The 18,885-nt window shown below is 38.8% G+C and overlaps 1 protein-coding gene across 15 annotated transcripts in view; it reads right to left on the bottom strand.

Moving 5' to 3' along the window:
• Positions 1-300: 300 nt before the first annotated feature.
• LOC129475160 (putative P2Y purinoceptor 10) overlaps positions 301-18,885 on the bottom strand; it is a 42,666-nt gene continuing 24,081 nt past the window's right edge. For 2 of the 15 annotated variants that reach the window (XM_055267180.2, XM_055267182.2), the window contains exons 2-5: positions 18,525-18,576; positions 17,100-17,557; positions 14,754-14,802; positions 301-1,882 (exon numbers count right to left, since the gene is read on the bottom strand). In XM_055267180.2, the coding sequence (XP_055123155.1) occupies positions 850-1,882; positions 14,754-14,791 (1,071 nt within the window). In that variant the 5' untranslated portion in view covers positions 14,792-14,802; positions 17,100-17,557; positions 18,525-18,576 and the 3' untranslated portion in view covers positions 301-849. The other 13 variants (XM_055267181.2, XM_063634699.1, XM_063634700.1 and 10 more) reach the window with 13 other exon arrangements.

The following is an 18,885-nucleotide window of genomic DNA, read 5'->3' as shown; positions in this document are numbered from 1 at the left end:
GGCAAATTGCTTAACCTCTCTGAAGTTCCATTTATTCATTTGTATTGGCAACTTCCACAGGTTTATTAGGAGGGCAAGATGAGATGTTATGTATAGAAGAGTGGGAAGGGGGTGAGGGATAGAAGACTACAAATGTGGTGCAGTGTATACTGCGCGGGTGATGGCTGCACCAAAATCTCACAAATCACCACTAAAGAACTTACTCATATAACCAAATACCACCTGTACCCCAATAAGTTATGAAAAAAAAGAAAGTACCTAACAAAGTGACACCTCAGAACACAATAGGCACCCAACACATTTTCAGGGAATGAATGAATTTCATGCCTTTTCTTTAATAACAGCCTTGTGGTCCTGAAATTTATGCACATATTGCTTCAGTTCTTCACACTGTCTTGCCTGTTAGAAAAATTTACCTGTTAGAAAGACTAGACATTTTTACTCTCACTCAGAATTTAAGGTCTTTATATGAAAGATTTTTTTTTACATGCTAGGAAAAATTCACATATTTACTGTGCATTATTAACAATAACTTACTTATTGAACAAAACTTAAGGTAAACTATTCAACTTTTATTTAGATCTGTAAAAACTTGATCTAGGTTTCTTAAATAAGAAACTGGCTTGAATTTCAAAGAGGAATCAGGTAAATCTATTTTCTCTTCCTCTGTCACGTTTTTCACACTCTGCCTTCACCATCACACCCCTGTTGACTGTGAATATTCCACAAAAAATACTTATTTCTGTTCTTTACAAGGTTCAGTTAAAGAAATTGGTTGGCAATTCTGGCCTTTGGAAAAAGACAAGGAACGTAGGTAAACAAAGTCATAATTAAAGGGATATCTGAATTTTAGCTAATCATTGATGAACCACTCTCCTTGCTCATGAGACGGGAGCGAGTCACAGAACTGCCTTGGCGGGATAGTTGGTCACGAAACTCTGAAGCCATAAAGTAATAAAGAATTGGATCCAAAAGGCAGCAGAGACTTGCAAGGCACAGGCAAAAAGGGTGGAAATACAGTGCGATTCGGACAATGGGACAACTGCTAATGATGGTTTCCTTTACCATGGTGTAAAGAATAAAGTTAATATGATAGGGAGTGAAGCAGATGAAGAAGACTGCAGTACACATGAACACCATCCGCAGTGCTTTCTGCCTCTCACTGATCCCTTGGAAAGCCATTGGTGGCTGTCTCAAGGATATAGTAGTCTTCCAGGTACACCATGCGATGATGATCACTGGGATCACAAATCCTGCAAGCTCAGCAACTGTAACCATCCCGACCAATGCAACTGCATTCATTTGCTTGTATCCAAGATCAGCAAAGCAGGACTTGTTGTTGCTTAAGTCTGTGCTTCTCAGGATGGGAAATGGCAAACAGGCAGTCCCCACAATGATCCAGATGGCAGCACTGATGCCCACATCGTACCTACGCTTCCAGTCTCTGGCCCTGAAGGGCTTGAGGAGAAAAAAGCACCGTTGAAGACTGATGCACGTCAGGAAACAAATGCTGGCATACATGTTGAGATACTTCAGGTAGAAGCAGAGCAGGCAAAGAGCTCTCTGGAAAGGCCAGTGGTGGCTGATGTAATAGTAAATCCGGAGGGGTAAAGATAATACGTGAGCAAGGTCAGCCACAGAGAGGTTGATCATGAAAATGATGGCTTTATTTTTCTCGCTGATGAAGCGGCACAGAACCCACAAGGCTGCACTGTTAGCCAGAAGACCAGGAATGAATATGAGGATATAGGTGGTTGCATAAAGGGAGTATTGAAATTTCACATTAGTGACATTACAGTAAATCTCAGCAGTGATGGTACTGTTGCTACCCATCTTGAATGTTTCAGTATATTTGTCAAGATTAGCCATGGATTTATGGTTCCTGCCCAAAGTAAAACAAAATAAAGAGTGTAATGGTTAATTAGTTCTTTAGTTAACACCTAGATCTCTCTTTTATACTTAACAGAGGCACAGACTATTAGAATTAAAAGAGACCTGTTTACATATAAAGAATTAGAGGCTCAAGGAAAATACAGTACTGATCCAAAGTCACCCAATGTAACAGTTAAGGAACCATAAAATTGTCCCACAACTGCCCCCCCCAGATTCTCTAAGTTGTATTTTGCAGGCAAAAATGTCTTGAAATATTAAATCTTTTATTCTGACCACAGCAAAAACAGCATAGAATTCGAGTATATTTATTTTGACTCCAAATTCGTCTTGTCCAAAGCCCTGGTTAGAATAAATACTGCTCACTCCCAATTGCAGTAGTAGAAATTTAGCCTCACTTTTTAGGTTCCCATGCCTGTCCTTTGTCTGCCATTTTGCTCATTGGGTCCTGGCTTCTTATCTTGGAACCCCAGCACTTGAAAAATTGTCCTGCCTCTTTAAGCCTGCATTGTCAGTGTCCCGGCTGATTTTCAAGACCTGAGAATGTGGCCTCATTATTCTATCATAATAACTTGTGACTCTAGGTTATCCTGCAGTTTGTCTCTCTCCCTAGGCTTAGGTATCCAAATTTACATAAAAAGCTTTAATAATGCATGAATTTAGAAGCTAACATAGAGTATTTTCCTTCATATAATCTTGGAGGGGAAAAGACCAATTCCACCTCTAAGTAGAATCTTGTATTTGTGTGGCAACATTCACATGGCATATTATCCAACAGTCACAATGAGCATAGCTTTGGGCACTAGGAAAACAGGGCCATTGAAACCATTTTTGAAGACAGTTTAAAATGTAATGCTTTCTTTATTCATTAATCATTATGAAGAGATTCCTTCTTTTTTGGACTTCCTTAATCATATTTTATGATTTAGTATGGTTTTTATTATGTGTTATATTAAGGTATAGAGAGAGTAGAGTAATCTTTAGAGATTATCAGAGGCTAGGCATGGAATTATGCTGATTGCCTGCAGATAAGAATGGTAGGAGAGCAACAGATTCCTCATTTTGCTTTAACTATCTTGTAGAATTTCAGACTGGGAAGGACCTTTGGAAATCATCAAATTCACTCTCCACATAACATAGATAGAAGCAAGGCCCAGAGAGAGGAGTTTATTATGGCCACACAGCTATTAATGGAAGATCTGAGACTTGAAATGGGAGGACAAGGGACCTTGCTTCCATGCACACCCTTCCCCTCATCTTTGTTTTTCCCCGCATGGCAAAGTTCACAAACATACCTTCTGTGCATATTGCAGGAATGTTAACTGTATTTCAAGCTAGAAGTGGAAAAAAACCAATGTAGTCAGGTTGTTTCTCAGATGGGGAAGGGTTTCTGTTGTTTATTGTTTTTATTTTGTTTTGTTTAAATTAAGTTTACAAAAAACAAAGAAGTAACCTGGTTTTAGATTCTCCCCATAAGTAGCAGAATGGCTTCCTATGTCATGTTGAGTCCTGCTCCAGGAGATAGAGCTGTGCTAACAAAAACAGAGCCTCAAGTGATGAATTCACAGATAAAAGAGTGTGGATGTTATGAGCTGCTGTTACTGTAAATAAAACTTTTGCTTTCTCTCTGTTCTATTCCATCTCCCTATTTTCCCTCTTATCTGTGATACTTCTTAAATAGTCATGCAATCATCTTGTTTATGTATGTGTTACTTAGAATGGAGGGTGGAAGGGACTCTCACAAATGGAAAGGCAGGAAATAATTATCATGTGGTGACGATCAAGGATGTATCCCAAAATCTGTAATGGAAGTTTTCAAGTGCATTTATTTAATTTAATTTTCACTACTGTCCTAAGATGTAGGAACTATTATCACCCTATGATCTAGATGAAAAAACTGAGCTTCAGAGACATTCAGTAAATTGCCTTAAGTAGTAAAGCTAGAAAATGGTAAAGATAGGATTTACTATCATTCCTGGCTTGCTCTGAAGCCTATGGTATTTCCACTATGCCTCTTTCCTCTCCCTGACTAGGAGGGACTACTTAGTAGAATTTGGCTGTCTTAACTATCACTCCACATGCCTTTGCATACTCTCACTTATAAGTGAGAATACCTGGTTTTTGGTTTTCTACTCTTGTGTTACTTCACTTAGAATAATGGCCTCCAGGTCCATCCATGTTGCTACAAAAGACATTATTTCGATTTCACTGTGACATGTGAAGAGCACATTGTGGCAGAACCATTCTAATCCCATAGTAGGAACTTATATAACACTAGAATTCCTCTAGATGGACAGTCAGAATAGAACTAAACACCTGTCCCTACTTATGCCACACTGTTCCCACCCTACCACCTACTTTGACTTTAGTGTTGGCACCTGCTTCTACTATCAACTATTGTCCACACACAGGCAGTGAGAGAGCAAAGAAAGATTCATCCGTGCATTACAATTTCAAGAACTAAGAATTGTTCATAACCCTACTCTCCTGCAGTCACACTTCCACTTTTGCACTTAAAAGAAATGGCTATTTGTTTCAGCTTCACTGGTGCAGAAAGTTTCACTTACAAAAGGGGCATGTTCTGTTCACACCTCCCTGTTAAATAACAGAGCCCAATTATGCCAGAACAGCAAGCTAGAGGTCAAGTTCACACCTTTTTTTTTTTTTTTTTTTTTTTAATGTGGGTTCTTATGCTTCTGCAATTCACAGTTCATTGTGAGCTTAGAGATTTGCATGGCTTGTTTCCAAAAACCTCTTTGTTGCTTCAGACTGAAGGGAAGGTAAGAAGGGCTTTTTTTTCCCCCAAATCTTCTTAGTGACCTTTAGATGTAAAATCCCCATGATGAGGAGAGGCAGAAGGTATTTATTTGGGGTTGAGCAGAAACATAGACTCTCTTAGAGGGAACACTTAGCTTGCTATGGACAATTGTGTCATTTCTGAAATGTAAAAAAGGAGAAGCTATGAAGCCACTAACAAGAAAATCCTGAATGGAAGGACTAAACTAAAATCAGAGTATACTCCTTCTCTCTGTTCCCTCACTCCATCCCTCTCTCTCTCTCTCTGTGTGTGTGTGTGTGTGTGTGTCTTTCTCTTCCTCTCTCTATCTACGAATCTGGCTCTATTGTTGCCTATTTGTGGGCAGTTTGCTCCCTTTGTGTTGCCAAATTCTCTCCCCTCCAATCTGGACATATTCTTGGTTCCTGTCTCATAGGGATGTGGGATTGGTGATTCATTCCTGAGTCCGTTCTTCCCTTTTCAGTCAGTGCCCTGACTCCCCTCCCAGACACTCAAGCTGGAAATTAGGGAGTAATTCTGACCTTTGCCACTATATTTCCTCCCGTAGACAATAAAAACCCAGAAAACCCAGGTAATTCTTCCTTCCATGTACAATCCTCTCTAATCTATCTCCACCTCTACTGTCACCATCCTAATCCAGGCTGCTGTCATCAACCCTATTGGCTATTGCAACAGCTCCCTTACTAAACTGTTTGCATTCCAGTCCTTCCCCTAAAGTTCATTCTCCATACCATGTCTAACATTAACATTAAGTATGACTACCACTTATTTAGGGCTGCCTTTTATTTACAGGCTAAACACTTTATTCATTATCTCATCCATCCTCACAGGAGTCCTATGATTATTTCCACATTGCAGATGAGAAAATTGAGGCTCAAAGAGGTTAAATAAGTTGTGCTGACGTCACAAAATTCACATGTCTGGTTCCTTTTAATCTCAATCTGTGGGTCTCAGAGACCTTAACCACTCACTCCATCTAGGTAATCCTATACATCATTACACACTCTCACACTATCTGTTCTTTCTCTTTGTAGCATCAACATTTGTAATTTGGGTTTTTTTTTAATTTGTTTATTGCTTATTACCCTCACTGTGCTGTTAAGTCCATCAGTGCCACAAAAAGATCTCCTTTGTTCATCACCATATAGCCAGGACCTAGCCTAGTAAGCATTCAAAGAACATATAAAAAGTATAATTGAACTGAACTGCTTACACAATAGTTCAAAGTTTCTGTTTAGAAGTATTAAGCATAAATTAAAAACCTTGATATATCAACTAGTACATTTCTGATGCCGACTATTTCCCTAAAATGTTGTCTTCTGACTTGGGCTTCTCCTATCAATATTCCCTGCACCTATCCTTTTCACCTCAGAAAAGCAATACCTGTAGAGGCCTGAGAAAAAAGAAATCAATTTAGAAATCACAGGTGGTCAGACATATCCTATGGGTAGAAACTAGCACAGTCCAAGGTCTCAGGGTACCATCAATACTATTTTCTGGACCTCAGGAAAAGGACGGTTTCATGATTTGCTTTCAAAGTTATCTCAACCTTTTATTTTTGTTGGTTGTCATTCTGTGAAGGAAATCAGAAAATGACTTGTTATCCACCTACACGTGGGACCTGAAATGGGAGTGAGGAGGCTGCGTCTATAATCACTAAAGCTCTCTACATTTGAAAAGAAAACATAAAGGGAAATAACTCTATTTACTTTTCCATGGCTTTTTGAGGACTTTGGCTGCTTTAAAGCCCACACTCAATCAGCATATATTCAATAAGCCCCATCCTATGAGCTATTTGTTAGGTACTACGGAGAATATAGAATTATCCACAATGATCTGTGTCCCTGAGAAACTTCCTGTCTTTTAAAGGTGAAGGAAATAAAAATATTTTACCCTAAAATATATTTCTTTAAAATATTTTGAAATGATTGCCTCAGGGCTCACAGACTGAGGTAGGGAAAATTTGCATTTGCAAAGAATCTCCATTAATGTAGCCATGCCTCCCCGTTGCTTTTCTCAGATCCAGGAGAGATTGAGCCTGACATCTTTAAAAGTTAGAAAAGAAACATTTACCATCTGTTCTCTCTGACAGAGGTTTCATCTATAACGAGGCCAACTTTGTTACCAAGCCTCTTACTTCCTTCCTCCAATAACTTGCCTTGCCACCCAAAACTGTTTTTGAACATACTCTGAGTTCACATTTATTCTGTAATTTCAAAATGGTATATAAGCTTTTCTTACCTATTGGGAAATTGAGTCTTCATTCTGAAGGCTCATGTGTATATACTTTAAATAAATTTGTATTCCTTATCTCATATTAATCAATCTGCCTCATGCCAGTGATTTTGTAGCAAACCTTGAGAGGGCCAAGAGCCTATGGCCCCCATAGGGGTAACATTTAAAAATCTCTAACATCACAATCATTGAATAGCAACAATTGAAGTGAATGGCACAGGTGATGAGAATCCCTCATGTTGGCACAGCATCATTCCTGTGAATTAATTAGGAGAGATACCAGTACTATTTTAGCTGCTAAAGATAATATATAGGATTTAAATAGAACAATGGATAATTCAGGAAATGTGAGGTAAACTTTAACTTTATCTCTTCCCTCACCACCATCTTTATTTTTCTCTCCACTCCTGTCCCCATTTTCTGCCGCTGATGGAGAGAAAAATAAAGAGGGTGGCGGGGGAAGAGATAAACTTAAAGTTAACCTCACTTTGTCTGAATTATCCATTGTTCTCTTTAAATCCTAGCAACCTTTAAAAGCTGAGGTCAAGTTGATCTCTTCAAAAATTCTCCATAAGCATGACCGTTTCTACTGGTTATTATTAGTATAATTCATCTGAATCTTAAGAGTTTGTGATTTCATCCAAGTAGACATTCTGCTATGTGGGTGTCCTATATGCTAATTGCAAAGGATGATGGAGTGGAATGGGAAATTCCAGAGAAAAATAATCCATGGTTGTTGCCTTCAATAAGTTTACAGTCACGTGGGATAGCCGTAAGTAACTAACCATAAGGGATTTCAGAAACATTTCATGAAAGAGGTAACAAAGACATTTCTGTGGAAGCGGAAATAAAGCCTGCATAGAACAGAAAGATTGGAAGTCAATTTTTTAATAAGCAGTTTTGGGAATGGGCAGGATTTTGGAGAAGAAAAGATGGGAAAGGTTTCCAGGGACGGATAAATAACATCCAAGGGTCCCAAAGTAAAAAAATAAATGATATATCGAAAGGAAAAATAACAATTCTATCCCACCTGGTGAATAGGTTAACATGGTGAGGAGGGTGAAATGGGAGGTATGATTGAAGGAAGCTAGTGAAAGGGAAAAGAGACTATAAAGGTAGATGGGACCGGGTCATGAAAGATTTTTAATGCACTTCATGATGAATCATCAAAGGATTCTGTAAAGAGATGCAATATCACCATACTTGTGTTTTAGAAAGATCAGGCTGCTGGCCAGGTGCGGTGGCTCACACCTGTAAACCCAGCACATTGGGATGCCCAGGTGGGTGGATCGCTTGAACTCAGGTGTTTGAGACCAGCCTCGGTAACATGGTGAAACCTCATCTCTACAAAAAAATATAAAAATTAGCTGGGTGCGGTGGCGTGCCTATGTGGTCCCAGCCACTCAGGAGGCTGAGGTGGGAGGATCACTTGAGCCGGGGAGGCAGATGTTGCAGTGAGTTGAGATTGCACCACTACACTCCAGCCTGGGTGACAGAGCAAGACCCTGTCTCAAAAACAAATAATACTTTAAAAATGAATAAATAAAAAATAGAAAGGTCACGGTGGCAACCATGTGGAAGATGAATTGAAGAAATGGGACACAGGGAATCCAAATCACTTTGGGAGTATGTAGGAAGACCAACAGTTGAGGTTTGCCTGTGACTGAGGGTTTTTTGGGACATAGTATTTTCAGTGCTAAACCTGTGACAGTCCAAAGCAAAGGGAATAGTTGGACACCCTGTTAGATTAGAACTTAAAGTAAAAGTCAGATATGGAATTGAGCAATTTTGAAGACTGCTTGAGGAGTCAAAGATGATTTCATTTATGAAACATGAAATGTTATAAAAAAGTTATAGCAGTTTTGCACTTTTCCAAAGCAACTTCATATGCAGCAACTAACAGCATTCACTTCTGCTGATAATCTGCATCCATTAACCTATTTCTTATTCCAGTATTTTTCAATTTTGTACTATCTGCCAACCCTCATCAATTCCTAACTCTTCAAATGGTTTTCTTTCTCTAACATAATGACTGAGCTTCACTACAAATTGCACTATACTAACTTGCACCATACATTTCCAGAAAAATTCAATATCTAATGCTTCCATTTCTCCTAGTCTCACATAGCACCCTCCCTCATCTTATTTCCTCCTGTGTCTAACCCAGATTAAATAGTTGGCCAAATTATCCACTCTTACACAAGAATACAGAACTCCTTTGTTCCCTATTCTCCTGCTGCACCAGCCTGGCAAGGCCCTAATCCCAGGTTAAGTCCACAGCACATTTTCTTTCTTACTATCCAAATGGCTCAATTATCCTGTTAAAATACTAGTGTGTATTTGAAATGGCACAAGTGGAAATTAATAATCTCCAGTCTAAGATTATTTTCCTCTACCCTCTTTTTGCATGAACCTGATTAGTATCTTCTCCTATTCCCATGGTGGCTAATCAGCCCCTTTACTATTCTGCTAAAGCTTCTTCCTCTCTCTCCTGCTCCCCATCCACCACTTTTCTCAGAAGACTATTTGTTTTAGCCCTCAGCTCAAAGAGTAAATTGAGATTATTAGGTGAGAAGAAATCAACTTCATCTATTGTCCTTTCCTAACATGCATAATTTTATTTATAGCTGCACTCTTCTTACTTCCCAACACACTGTCCTTCCTGTTGCTCAAGATGAATTATCACACTCTTCTAACCTCCCTCAGGATTCTCTTTCATTGATTGTTCCCTTTCACTCCTAGAAAATCATGGTTTTCTACACTCTCAGCTAGATCTTTTTCATCAAGTCTCTCCAACTCCCAAAGTAATTTTCTTGTCTACGCACCTTATTCTAGCTCTTTGTTGCCTTCCTGCCCTTCTCTCCATAGTGGTTTACACCAGTTTTTTTCTTTTCCTCACTTTATATCCATTCTTTAATGCATTTCAAGGTTGCATATATGTCCCCACAACTTCACTTCAGTCAGTACTTTTGTGGCTTTGAATTACCCAGAAAGCGGTGAGAATAGAATTCCCAGGGCCTCCAATGCCAGCCTTACAGAAGTAATTACTCCTGGTACCTCTAGTTTGAAGTGCTCTGTCCAGGGTACATGCTTCCTATTCCAAAGGTCAAGACCATTAAAAGAGATGCCTTTTCACTTGAAAGAAGGGTATGTTGGTGAGTGCCAAATCCTGAAGGGAATGACCAGCATAGAGTTTTAATCTAATAAGAAAAGCAGAAAAATCAGCCACCATCTCTGAAATAACAGGATTCACTCACAAAGTGTGTCTCTAAATACTACACAGCCATAAAAAGAATGAGATCATTTCCTTTGCAGGGACATGGATGGAGTTGGAAGCCATTATCCTTAGCAATCTAATTCAGGGATGGAAAACCAAACACCACATGTTCTCACTTATAAGTGGGAGCTGAATGATGAGAATACATGGACACATGGTGAGAAACAACAAACACTGGAGTCTGTTGGGGGCTGTTGGGTGAGAGAGAGCATCAGGAACAATAGCTAATGGATGCTGGGCTTAATAACTAGGTAATGGGATGATCTTTGCAGCAAACGACCATGACACACATTTACCTATGTCACAACCCTGCACATCCTGCACATGTACCCCTAAACTTAAAATAAAAGTTGAAGAAAAAATGGAAAAAAAACCAAAAATCAAAGTACGGCTCTAAAGATGTTCCTGATAATAAAAATGGCACAAAGTTATGACTGAAACTCCATCATATTCCCTTTTTACCTGGAGCCCAACTCAGAGGTCAATATTTTACTTCTGTCTCAATATCGCATCTCAACTCCCATTTTTTCCTTACATCGGGCAACCCTACTCACACTCCCCTCGTCTTCGAACTGCTCCTGAATTTATCGGCTGCACTGTGAAAAGGTAAGACTACAGAGCATAGGCACATATTAGCAGAGCCTTAGGCATTTTTACTTGTAAAGTCTCTCCCATGAAACACTCTCCTAAACAACAGCCATAATCTTTCTCCTTTCTGCTACTGAAGAAAATGTGGTCAAAGCAAGAATAATAAGGTTTTAGTCTAAGAAAACTGAACACCTAAGAGCTTTAAAGAAGGCAATCTAGCCTTCTTTTTGAAATCCAACAGGAATCCCTTAAGCTTAATTAGGAATTTGATCACCGAAAACTTTATTTTGTGGAAATAACTAAATGTTTTTTCAGAATACAAAGGTATGGAAGGTCTTTAAATATGATTCATTGGAGCTGAGCCCAAAATCTTACCGGATACTAATACCATCTACCCAAAAGCAGCTGCTCTTCCCAACCGACTAGCTCAACGTTGTGGTTTTCACAAAGTTACAGCCAAAGTGAGCTTATATTATTATGGCATCAGAATTTATATTAGTTTCCTAAGTCCCAGTGAGGAAATTTCCACATCCTGTCAGTAACTAGCTAAGTGCTATTCACATGTTACCTCTAATCTTTGTAAGAATTCTAGGTTAATTACTATTATACTCCTTTCCAGATTAGAAAATGGAGTCTCAGCAGGAGTAAGTGACTTTCTGCAAGTCAGAGTTATGATTTCAGCTGTAATAAGGCTTTTCATAAGCCCAGAAAGCGAAAATTATTTTTAGCTGAATAACTTATTATATGGACAGAAACATATTTTAAAGTGGTATTTCTGTGGATAAGACTGTTCCTCAGAGATAAAAAAGCTATTGTTTTCGGTTCTAGTTCTAGCAGTTTTATGCATATGCACTATGCATATATGGCAAATTGCTGCCCACCAGGTGTCAGGATAGGATTATATCAAAACCAATGTTCTTTATGGAGTTGTGCTTATGAATTCAAATTATAACAAATCTGTAGATAGAAGTACTGGAACAATTTCTTTACAACAGGAGTGATCTGAATGGGACAAGACTTGCTGTAGGATACAGAAGACTCAAAAGCAGTATAATATGTAGAAAAGTGTACTGGATTTGTAGCTAAGACACTTGGATTTCAGTAATATTTAAATACTCTTTGTGCTGCTCTTATACTCTCTTTCCCTTCTGTGAGTTTCATTTCCTCATTATTAAAATAATATGATTTGAACTAGATGACCTTTAACTCCCTTCTAGCTCTCATTGGCATGATTTCATGAGAATTCCCCCTCTGAACCCTATCCCTAACTAATATCATCACCATTGACACTGCCACCACTTATGCAGCTGGTACCAACTCCATAAATCTTCACTCTCAATCTTCCCTGTCTTTTCACCACTCATCAGTAAGTCACTGGCACCACTATGTAAACATGTTTATCAAATTTACTTTTCCATTTTATTTGATGTTGAGGCCCTTCTGTGGGCTTGTCATCCTGGGAGGGTAATTAAAAATTAAACAGAGAAAAAAAGTTGCTGATGGGGGCCCCTCCCACTCTCTAGAGGATAACTTTTACATGTCATCTGGGAACTTAACTTGCTTTGCCTCATCTTACCTTTTTCTTTTATTTTTTAACCACTAAATTTCACACGAATTATCCAAGCCAATCTGATCTCCATGACCCCGGTGTTCTTCATTCAGCCACTTACAACCAGAACCGAAGAGTAGCAGCTAGAATTGGAAACTCTGCTGTTTCCTGAATAAATCTACATCAACTCCAAATAAGCCTGGTTGACATCAGATACACACAAATTTGGACACTTTCTGCAAGTATAGACATTTTCTTCTGTTAGAGGAAGTGAAAATTATTTTTATCCTTAAAATGAATTAAAGCAATTAGACCATTAACAAAACAACAACTTAAAGTTTGAATTTGAACTTTCATGCATGAATACGTATTGGATTTTCAATCATTTAGGAAGGTGGCCTAATTAGATATCATTCTTGCAGCTGTGGCAGCATTTTATGGGTGGAAATAATCATGTTCTTTGGAAGACCTGGTATCATATCATGTTTCAGTTGTTGGCTCTCTGGCCTGAAACAATTCACTTCATATCCCCGGGCTTCAGTTTCCTCTTTTGTAAAATTAGAATAGTTCCTACCACATAATTTGTTTTGAACATTAAAGAAAAATGTGTGTGAAAATAATAATCCGAGTAAACAGACAACCCACAGAATGAGAGAAAATATTTGCAGACTTATGCATCTGACAAAGGACTAGAAACTAGAATATACAAGGAACTCAAACAAGTCAGCAATAGAAAAAGAAATAATCCCATTATAAAGTGGGGAAAGGACGGCCGGGCGCAGTGGCTCACGCTTGTAATCCCAGCACTATGGGAGGCCGAGGCGGGAGGATCACGAGGTCAGGAGATTGAGACCACGGTGAAACCCTGTCTCTACTAAAAATACAAAAAAAAAATTAGCCTGGCGTGGTGGCGGGTGCCTGTAGTCCCAGCTACTCGGAGAGGCTGAGGCAGGAGAATGGCGTGAACCCGGGAGGCGGAGCTTGCAGTGAGCCGAGATTGCGCCACCGCACTCCAGCCTGGGCGACAGAGCGAGACTCCATCTCAAAAAAAAAAAAAAAAAAAAAGTAGGCAAAGGACATAAATAGAGATTCCTCAAAAGAAGATATACAAATGGCCAACAAACATGAAAAAATGCTCGACATCACTAATCATCAGAGAAATGCAAATTAAAACCAGAATAAAATAGCACCTTACTGCAAGAATGGCTATTATTAAAAAGTGAAAAAAAATTAGATGCTGGTATGTATGTGGATAAAAGAGAATGCTTCTACACTGCTGGTAGAAATGTAAATTAGTGCAACTTCTATAGAAAACATTATGGAGATTCCTTAAAGAGCTACAAGTAAATCTACCATTTGATACAGCAATCCTACTAATCACAATTGCAAAGATGTGGAATGAATCTATGTGCCAATTGACTAATGAGTGGCTAAAGTAAATGCGGTGTATATACACTATGGAATACTCCTCAGCCATAAAAAGGATCGCAATAATGTATTTTTGCAGTAACTTGGATGGAGGTGGAGTCCACTATTCTAAGTAAAGTAACACAGGAGTGAAAAATAAAAAACCAGATGTTCTCACTTATAAGTGACAGATAAGCTATGATTATGCAAAGGTATACAGAGTGATATAATGGAATCTAGAGACTCAGAAGGGGGAGGGTGAGACAGGCTAAGCATAAAAATATTACACATTATGTACAATGTGCACTACTCAGATGGTGGGTGCACTAAAAATCTCAGAATTTACTGCTATATAATTTACCCATGCAACAGAAAAAAAGACTTGTAGTTCAAAAAATATTGAAATAGAAATGAAAAAAAGAAAATGTGTGTAAAAGTACCTATTTTCATGTCTGATACCCAATAAGTATTAAATAAATGTGAGTTCATTTCCTCTTTATTTGTACACAGGGTCATCTCCAAGGGCCTTTGGTTGGATCCTGTACATTTCTGGATTTAGAAAATCCCCTAAGAAGTGTAGTTGTAGCAGAGGACTAGAATATCTAGAGCAGTAATTTTTAAAGTGAAAGGGTAGAAAATAAGTGTTACTTGATAAAACATATTCCTTATTATAACAAATATATTTGGAAAACAAAATAAAAAATGTCATTATTGTTTCTACAGTACAAACTGTGAAAGTACAGATCTACAAAATCTTAACTGTTGGGCACTTAGTACTTGGAAAATGTCAATGTGATGGAGCAGATTTTTCTACAAGTCCAGGGTCTGGTCCCTAGGAAGGCAAGTTCACAGTAACCTTGTGGTGAAATGTTTATGTTTCTCAAAGGGAACCTTGGTTTTAAAAGATTGAGAAATGCCAACTGAGTGTCATTGTCTGTGGAAATCAGATTTCAGAAAGTTTTATCTTTTTTCTTGCATTTTCTCATTTTTAAAAAAGGGAAATTACTTACAAAGCATGTGCCTGTGGTCTAAAAGTTGAAGCTCTCATGATAACATTACCTGAAAGAAATATAATGGCAATTGGGAAAGGATACTCAGTTCTCTTGGAGATCTGAACTACATTTCCAGAATGTCCTCTCTAGATAGATTTCCCTATTTTGGCCCCATTATTCACCACTCCATAACATTTAACTATTCTTAGGTATCTAACAGCCTAAATCAAATCATTGGATTGCTAGGAAGGAAATTAGGAACCATCTATTCCAAGCCCTCTCCCATTATAATAGATGAGATTATTGAGACGCACAGAAATGAAATAACTCACCAAAGGCCACACCAGTCATTGGCAGAACTTGAACTGTAACACAGACTTCTGACTCCTTATGTATTGATCTATCTATTTTATCACGCTACCTGTGACATATATGAATTGATACTAGGAGAAGACTTCCCCACAAAATATACTGATCTGAAGAATAAATAAACCTTTTTTCCAAAAGCTTTTAAAATAAATCATAGACCCCCGGGAAGCCATTGCCCTGATTACTAGAACTTTTAGAAAGTTTCATTTTACTATAAACAGCTCTGTTCTCTTTGCTTGAGCCATGACAAAGAGCTATAGTATAGATAGGCGGCCTTTTTTTTTTTTGAACCAGAGTCTTCTGTCTCCCAGGCTGGAGTGCAATGGCATAGTCTCGGCTCACTGCAACCTCCACCTCCCGGGTTCAAGCGATTCTCCTGCCTCAGCTTGCCCAGTAGCTGGGATTACAGGTGCCTGCCACTGCACCCAGCTAATTTCTGTATTTTTTAGTAGAGACGGGGTTTTGCCATGTTGACCAGGCTGGTCTCAAACTCCTGACCTCAGGTGATCCACCTGTCTCGGCTTCCCAAAGTGCTGGAATTACAGTGTGAGCCACCAAGCCCAGCAGGCTGGCCTGTCTTTTAAAACCCCAACTCACTTACTTCAAACCAAAACAACCCATAAATGTGTTTATTCATTTGGTGTCTTCAGATTTGAGTAGTCTGTACAACTTGAACTCTACAACTTTCCCAGTTGAGCCCCCAAATAAACTGCATTTGGCCAAAGAATCTGTGTTCAACAGGAACCATTGCAAAAACAATTGCCTCAAATGTGTGATCTGATTCTGACTATAGTTTACACCATTTTCCACCTCAGTATATCTGCATATCATCTACTTTCATAAGTGATTAATTTTACTGTGCTGCAATTGCTAAGAGATAGATTCTCCAATTAATAGACATCATAATGACTCCACACATCTATTTGAACAACTGAAATAAAAATATTCTCACTTGCAGGATTCTTGGAACTGAGCCTACTCCCCTGGAAAGCACAGCCAAATCTGGTATCATTCTATCCAGCCTTATCCTGGTTCCAAATGATTTGTCACAGTCTCCCTTCAGGGACTCCTTAGCTGAAAGTCTCCTTTTGATTTAGTCATCTTAGCTCAGAAGGAGAGAGGTGCTAGTATTCAGAGTAATAGCAATAATAACTGAAAAAATGAGTGCCTCACTCATGGGCTCTGCTATCCAGTAAGGCTGAACTTCTGTCAAAATTCGCTTTCAAAGGATCAAGGAATCACTCTGACCGGACTCTGAAGTCATCTGGGATATTTTCTCCTTTCCTAACCTAAAAAATGGCAGGGTCACAAATAAATTTATAGCATTCTCTGGGAGATGCAAACTGCTGTAGGGCAAGGCAAACATGAGTTTAAAGACACAGGTCTAGATCCACCTATACCACTAACAAGCTGAGTGAACCTAAGTGTCTTCACTTCACTGGCTCTCAGTTTCCCTGACTGTATTGTGAGGGATTTGGATCTCTACGGGCCCTTTCAGCCCCCAGAATCTATTATCCTGCTTTCTACTCTTTGTCTCAGTACCTCTGAAAGCTAAATTTTCCAAAGCAAGGATTTTATACCTAAAAGTCTTCCTTCACTATGCAGCTAGATAAATTATACACCATAAAAAATTAAATTGACTTTTATTGGCTGAATATGTCAAGTTGTCCCAATGAGTCTCACTGAATATACTCTTCTTATCGCTTTGTGCCATCTTCTCTGGTCCCACTCTATAAAGAGCCCTCATCAAAGAGTGAGCTGCATCACATACTCCATGCTCCTGGCATAATGAAGAGGACTGATGGCATTAACGTGGACTCTGGTCAAACTCAATGGTAATTATCTTTGCTCCTGTTGTAAGATGTCTGAGACGAGAAACCAGTGACAATTTTAATACAGACACTGACCCCACATCCACCTCTGTTCTGATCTTCATGATCACACCAGTCTTCCCACATGAAACCACCAATCATCAGGTGCTAGGCATTAACTTACCCTGGAGCTTAGCTGGGATAAGCACTCTTGTTTCTTTACAGGGAGCAAAGGGTAGAAAGCTTTACTCTGGCGGCATGGATCCTGCTGATAACTGACACATTTGTTGTTGAAAGAGGAAGTTGAGTTTATCTGGTGTCTCACCACAGAAACCTTATTTGCACAAATGAAAGGTAAGTCCCTTGAGCAAATGACGTTACTCAAATTTTATTTTTTTTTTATTTCATTGGTGCAGAGAAATTCAAATAGCAGGGAGTCAGAGGCTATCCATACTCACACAATGGCTATATAACAGCCTTCCGCACCCTATCTCCTTCCTTGACAACCGACATATCTAGATTTTCACTGATTCCAGTAGGTTCCATGGTAAGATGAAATGTTCAGGCAAATCTAAAGAGTGTTTACCTAGTAACAGGAAAGCTACAGCTTGTGCAAGCCTGAAGGGCAAAGGCTGAGGAAACCTAAAAAATACAAGTCAAAATTAGAAACAGTAGAAGTACCTTTGCTTAAGATGTTCCCTCCATCTGGAGTGCCCCTCTCCCAACCCCTTCATCTCGAGGCTCACAATTTAACACATAGTTTCATTATTTGTGTGTATTTATTATCCGTTTACTAGACTGCACACTGCTTGAGGGCAAAGATCATGTCTGATTCATATCTGTATTCCCAACTTGTCCAGCACAAGGCATTTTCATGAATTGTTATTGAATGAATACATATGGGAATTAATAAATAAACAAAAGCTCAAAGAATGCATGAACAAGTAAATGAACATTATTGATTACAGGGTCTCCCTCCAGTGTACTAAAATTCTGGTATTTATGTACAATGTATATGGGGTCTTCAAAACTATGTGAATACAGGAAGATCATACACTTGAGGACTATAGTGTCTACTAAGTCTGAGAGTAGTTTTGAGAAACAAGGTTTAAAATGCAGCACAAACCCCTGTTGGCGTATAAGGGAAAGAGAAGCTGACAGTATTGGAAACTAAGAGCTTGGGATGATTGATGGAAATGTCATAACTTGTGAAGACTGGCATAATCCTGGCTGATGTATGTCAAATGAAACAAGTTTAGCCTTTCAATCCCCTTCTTAATTTTCATTTCAAATATTTATTAAGCTGCTATCTTTTGTTAATTTAAGTTTCTGAATTGGCATCCCTACTGAAAAGAGAATACACTGACAGGCCAACACACATCTCAGTCCATTTGGCAGTTCTGTTCCTCACTATGGTTAGTGTGAACCAGTTTTCCTAGGGTAAGATTCTTCTCTGAACAAACAAAAAAAAATCCAGACCTGTTGAGCTTTGAAGGCAAACCCTGGGATCCAGAAATACAAGAAATCCTTTTCTTACAATTGGCTGTCATCACCACATCCCAACTTTATTTCACAGACAAAACCTTCACATCGTGAGAAGGAAGCCTACCAGTTTACTTCATTTCTGTCTTGCACGCAAGCAGCCTCTTCCGTCACTGACCCTAAAAAGGGAAGAAAAATAAAGCCAGAAGTCAGTGTCTCAATTCAAATGAAGAAAAACTTTAACTCAGGTAAATTTTGAATGTTAATTATTGACATGGTTTGGCTCTGTATCCCTTCCCAAATCTCATCTTGAATTGTACTCCCATAATTCCCACGTGTTGTGGGAGGGACTTGATGGCAGATCATTAGAATCGTGGGGGCAGTTTCCTCCATACTGTTCTCCTGGTAGTTAATAAGTCTCATGAAATCTGACGGTTTTATAAGGGGTTTCTGCTTTTGCATCTTTCTCATTTTCTCTTGACACGGCC

The sequence above is a fragment of the Symphalangus syndactylus genome, chromosome X (assembly GCF_028878055.3).
Source record: "Symphalangus syndactylus isolate Jambi chromosome X, NHGRI_mSymSyn1-v2.1_pri, whole genome shotgun sequence".
NCBI classification, from domain to species: Eukaryota; Metazoa; Chordata; class Mammalia; order Primates; family Hylobatidae; genus Symphalangus; species Symphalangus syndactylus.
The sequence above is the reverse complement of the archived record's forward strand: the minus strand, read 5'-3'. Positions and strand labels throughout refer to the sequence as shown.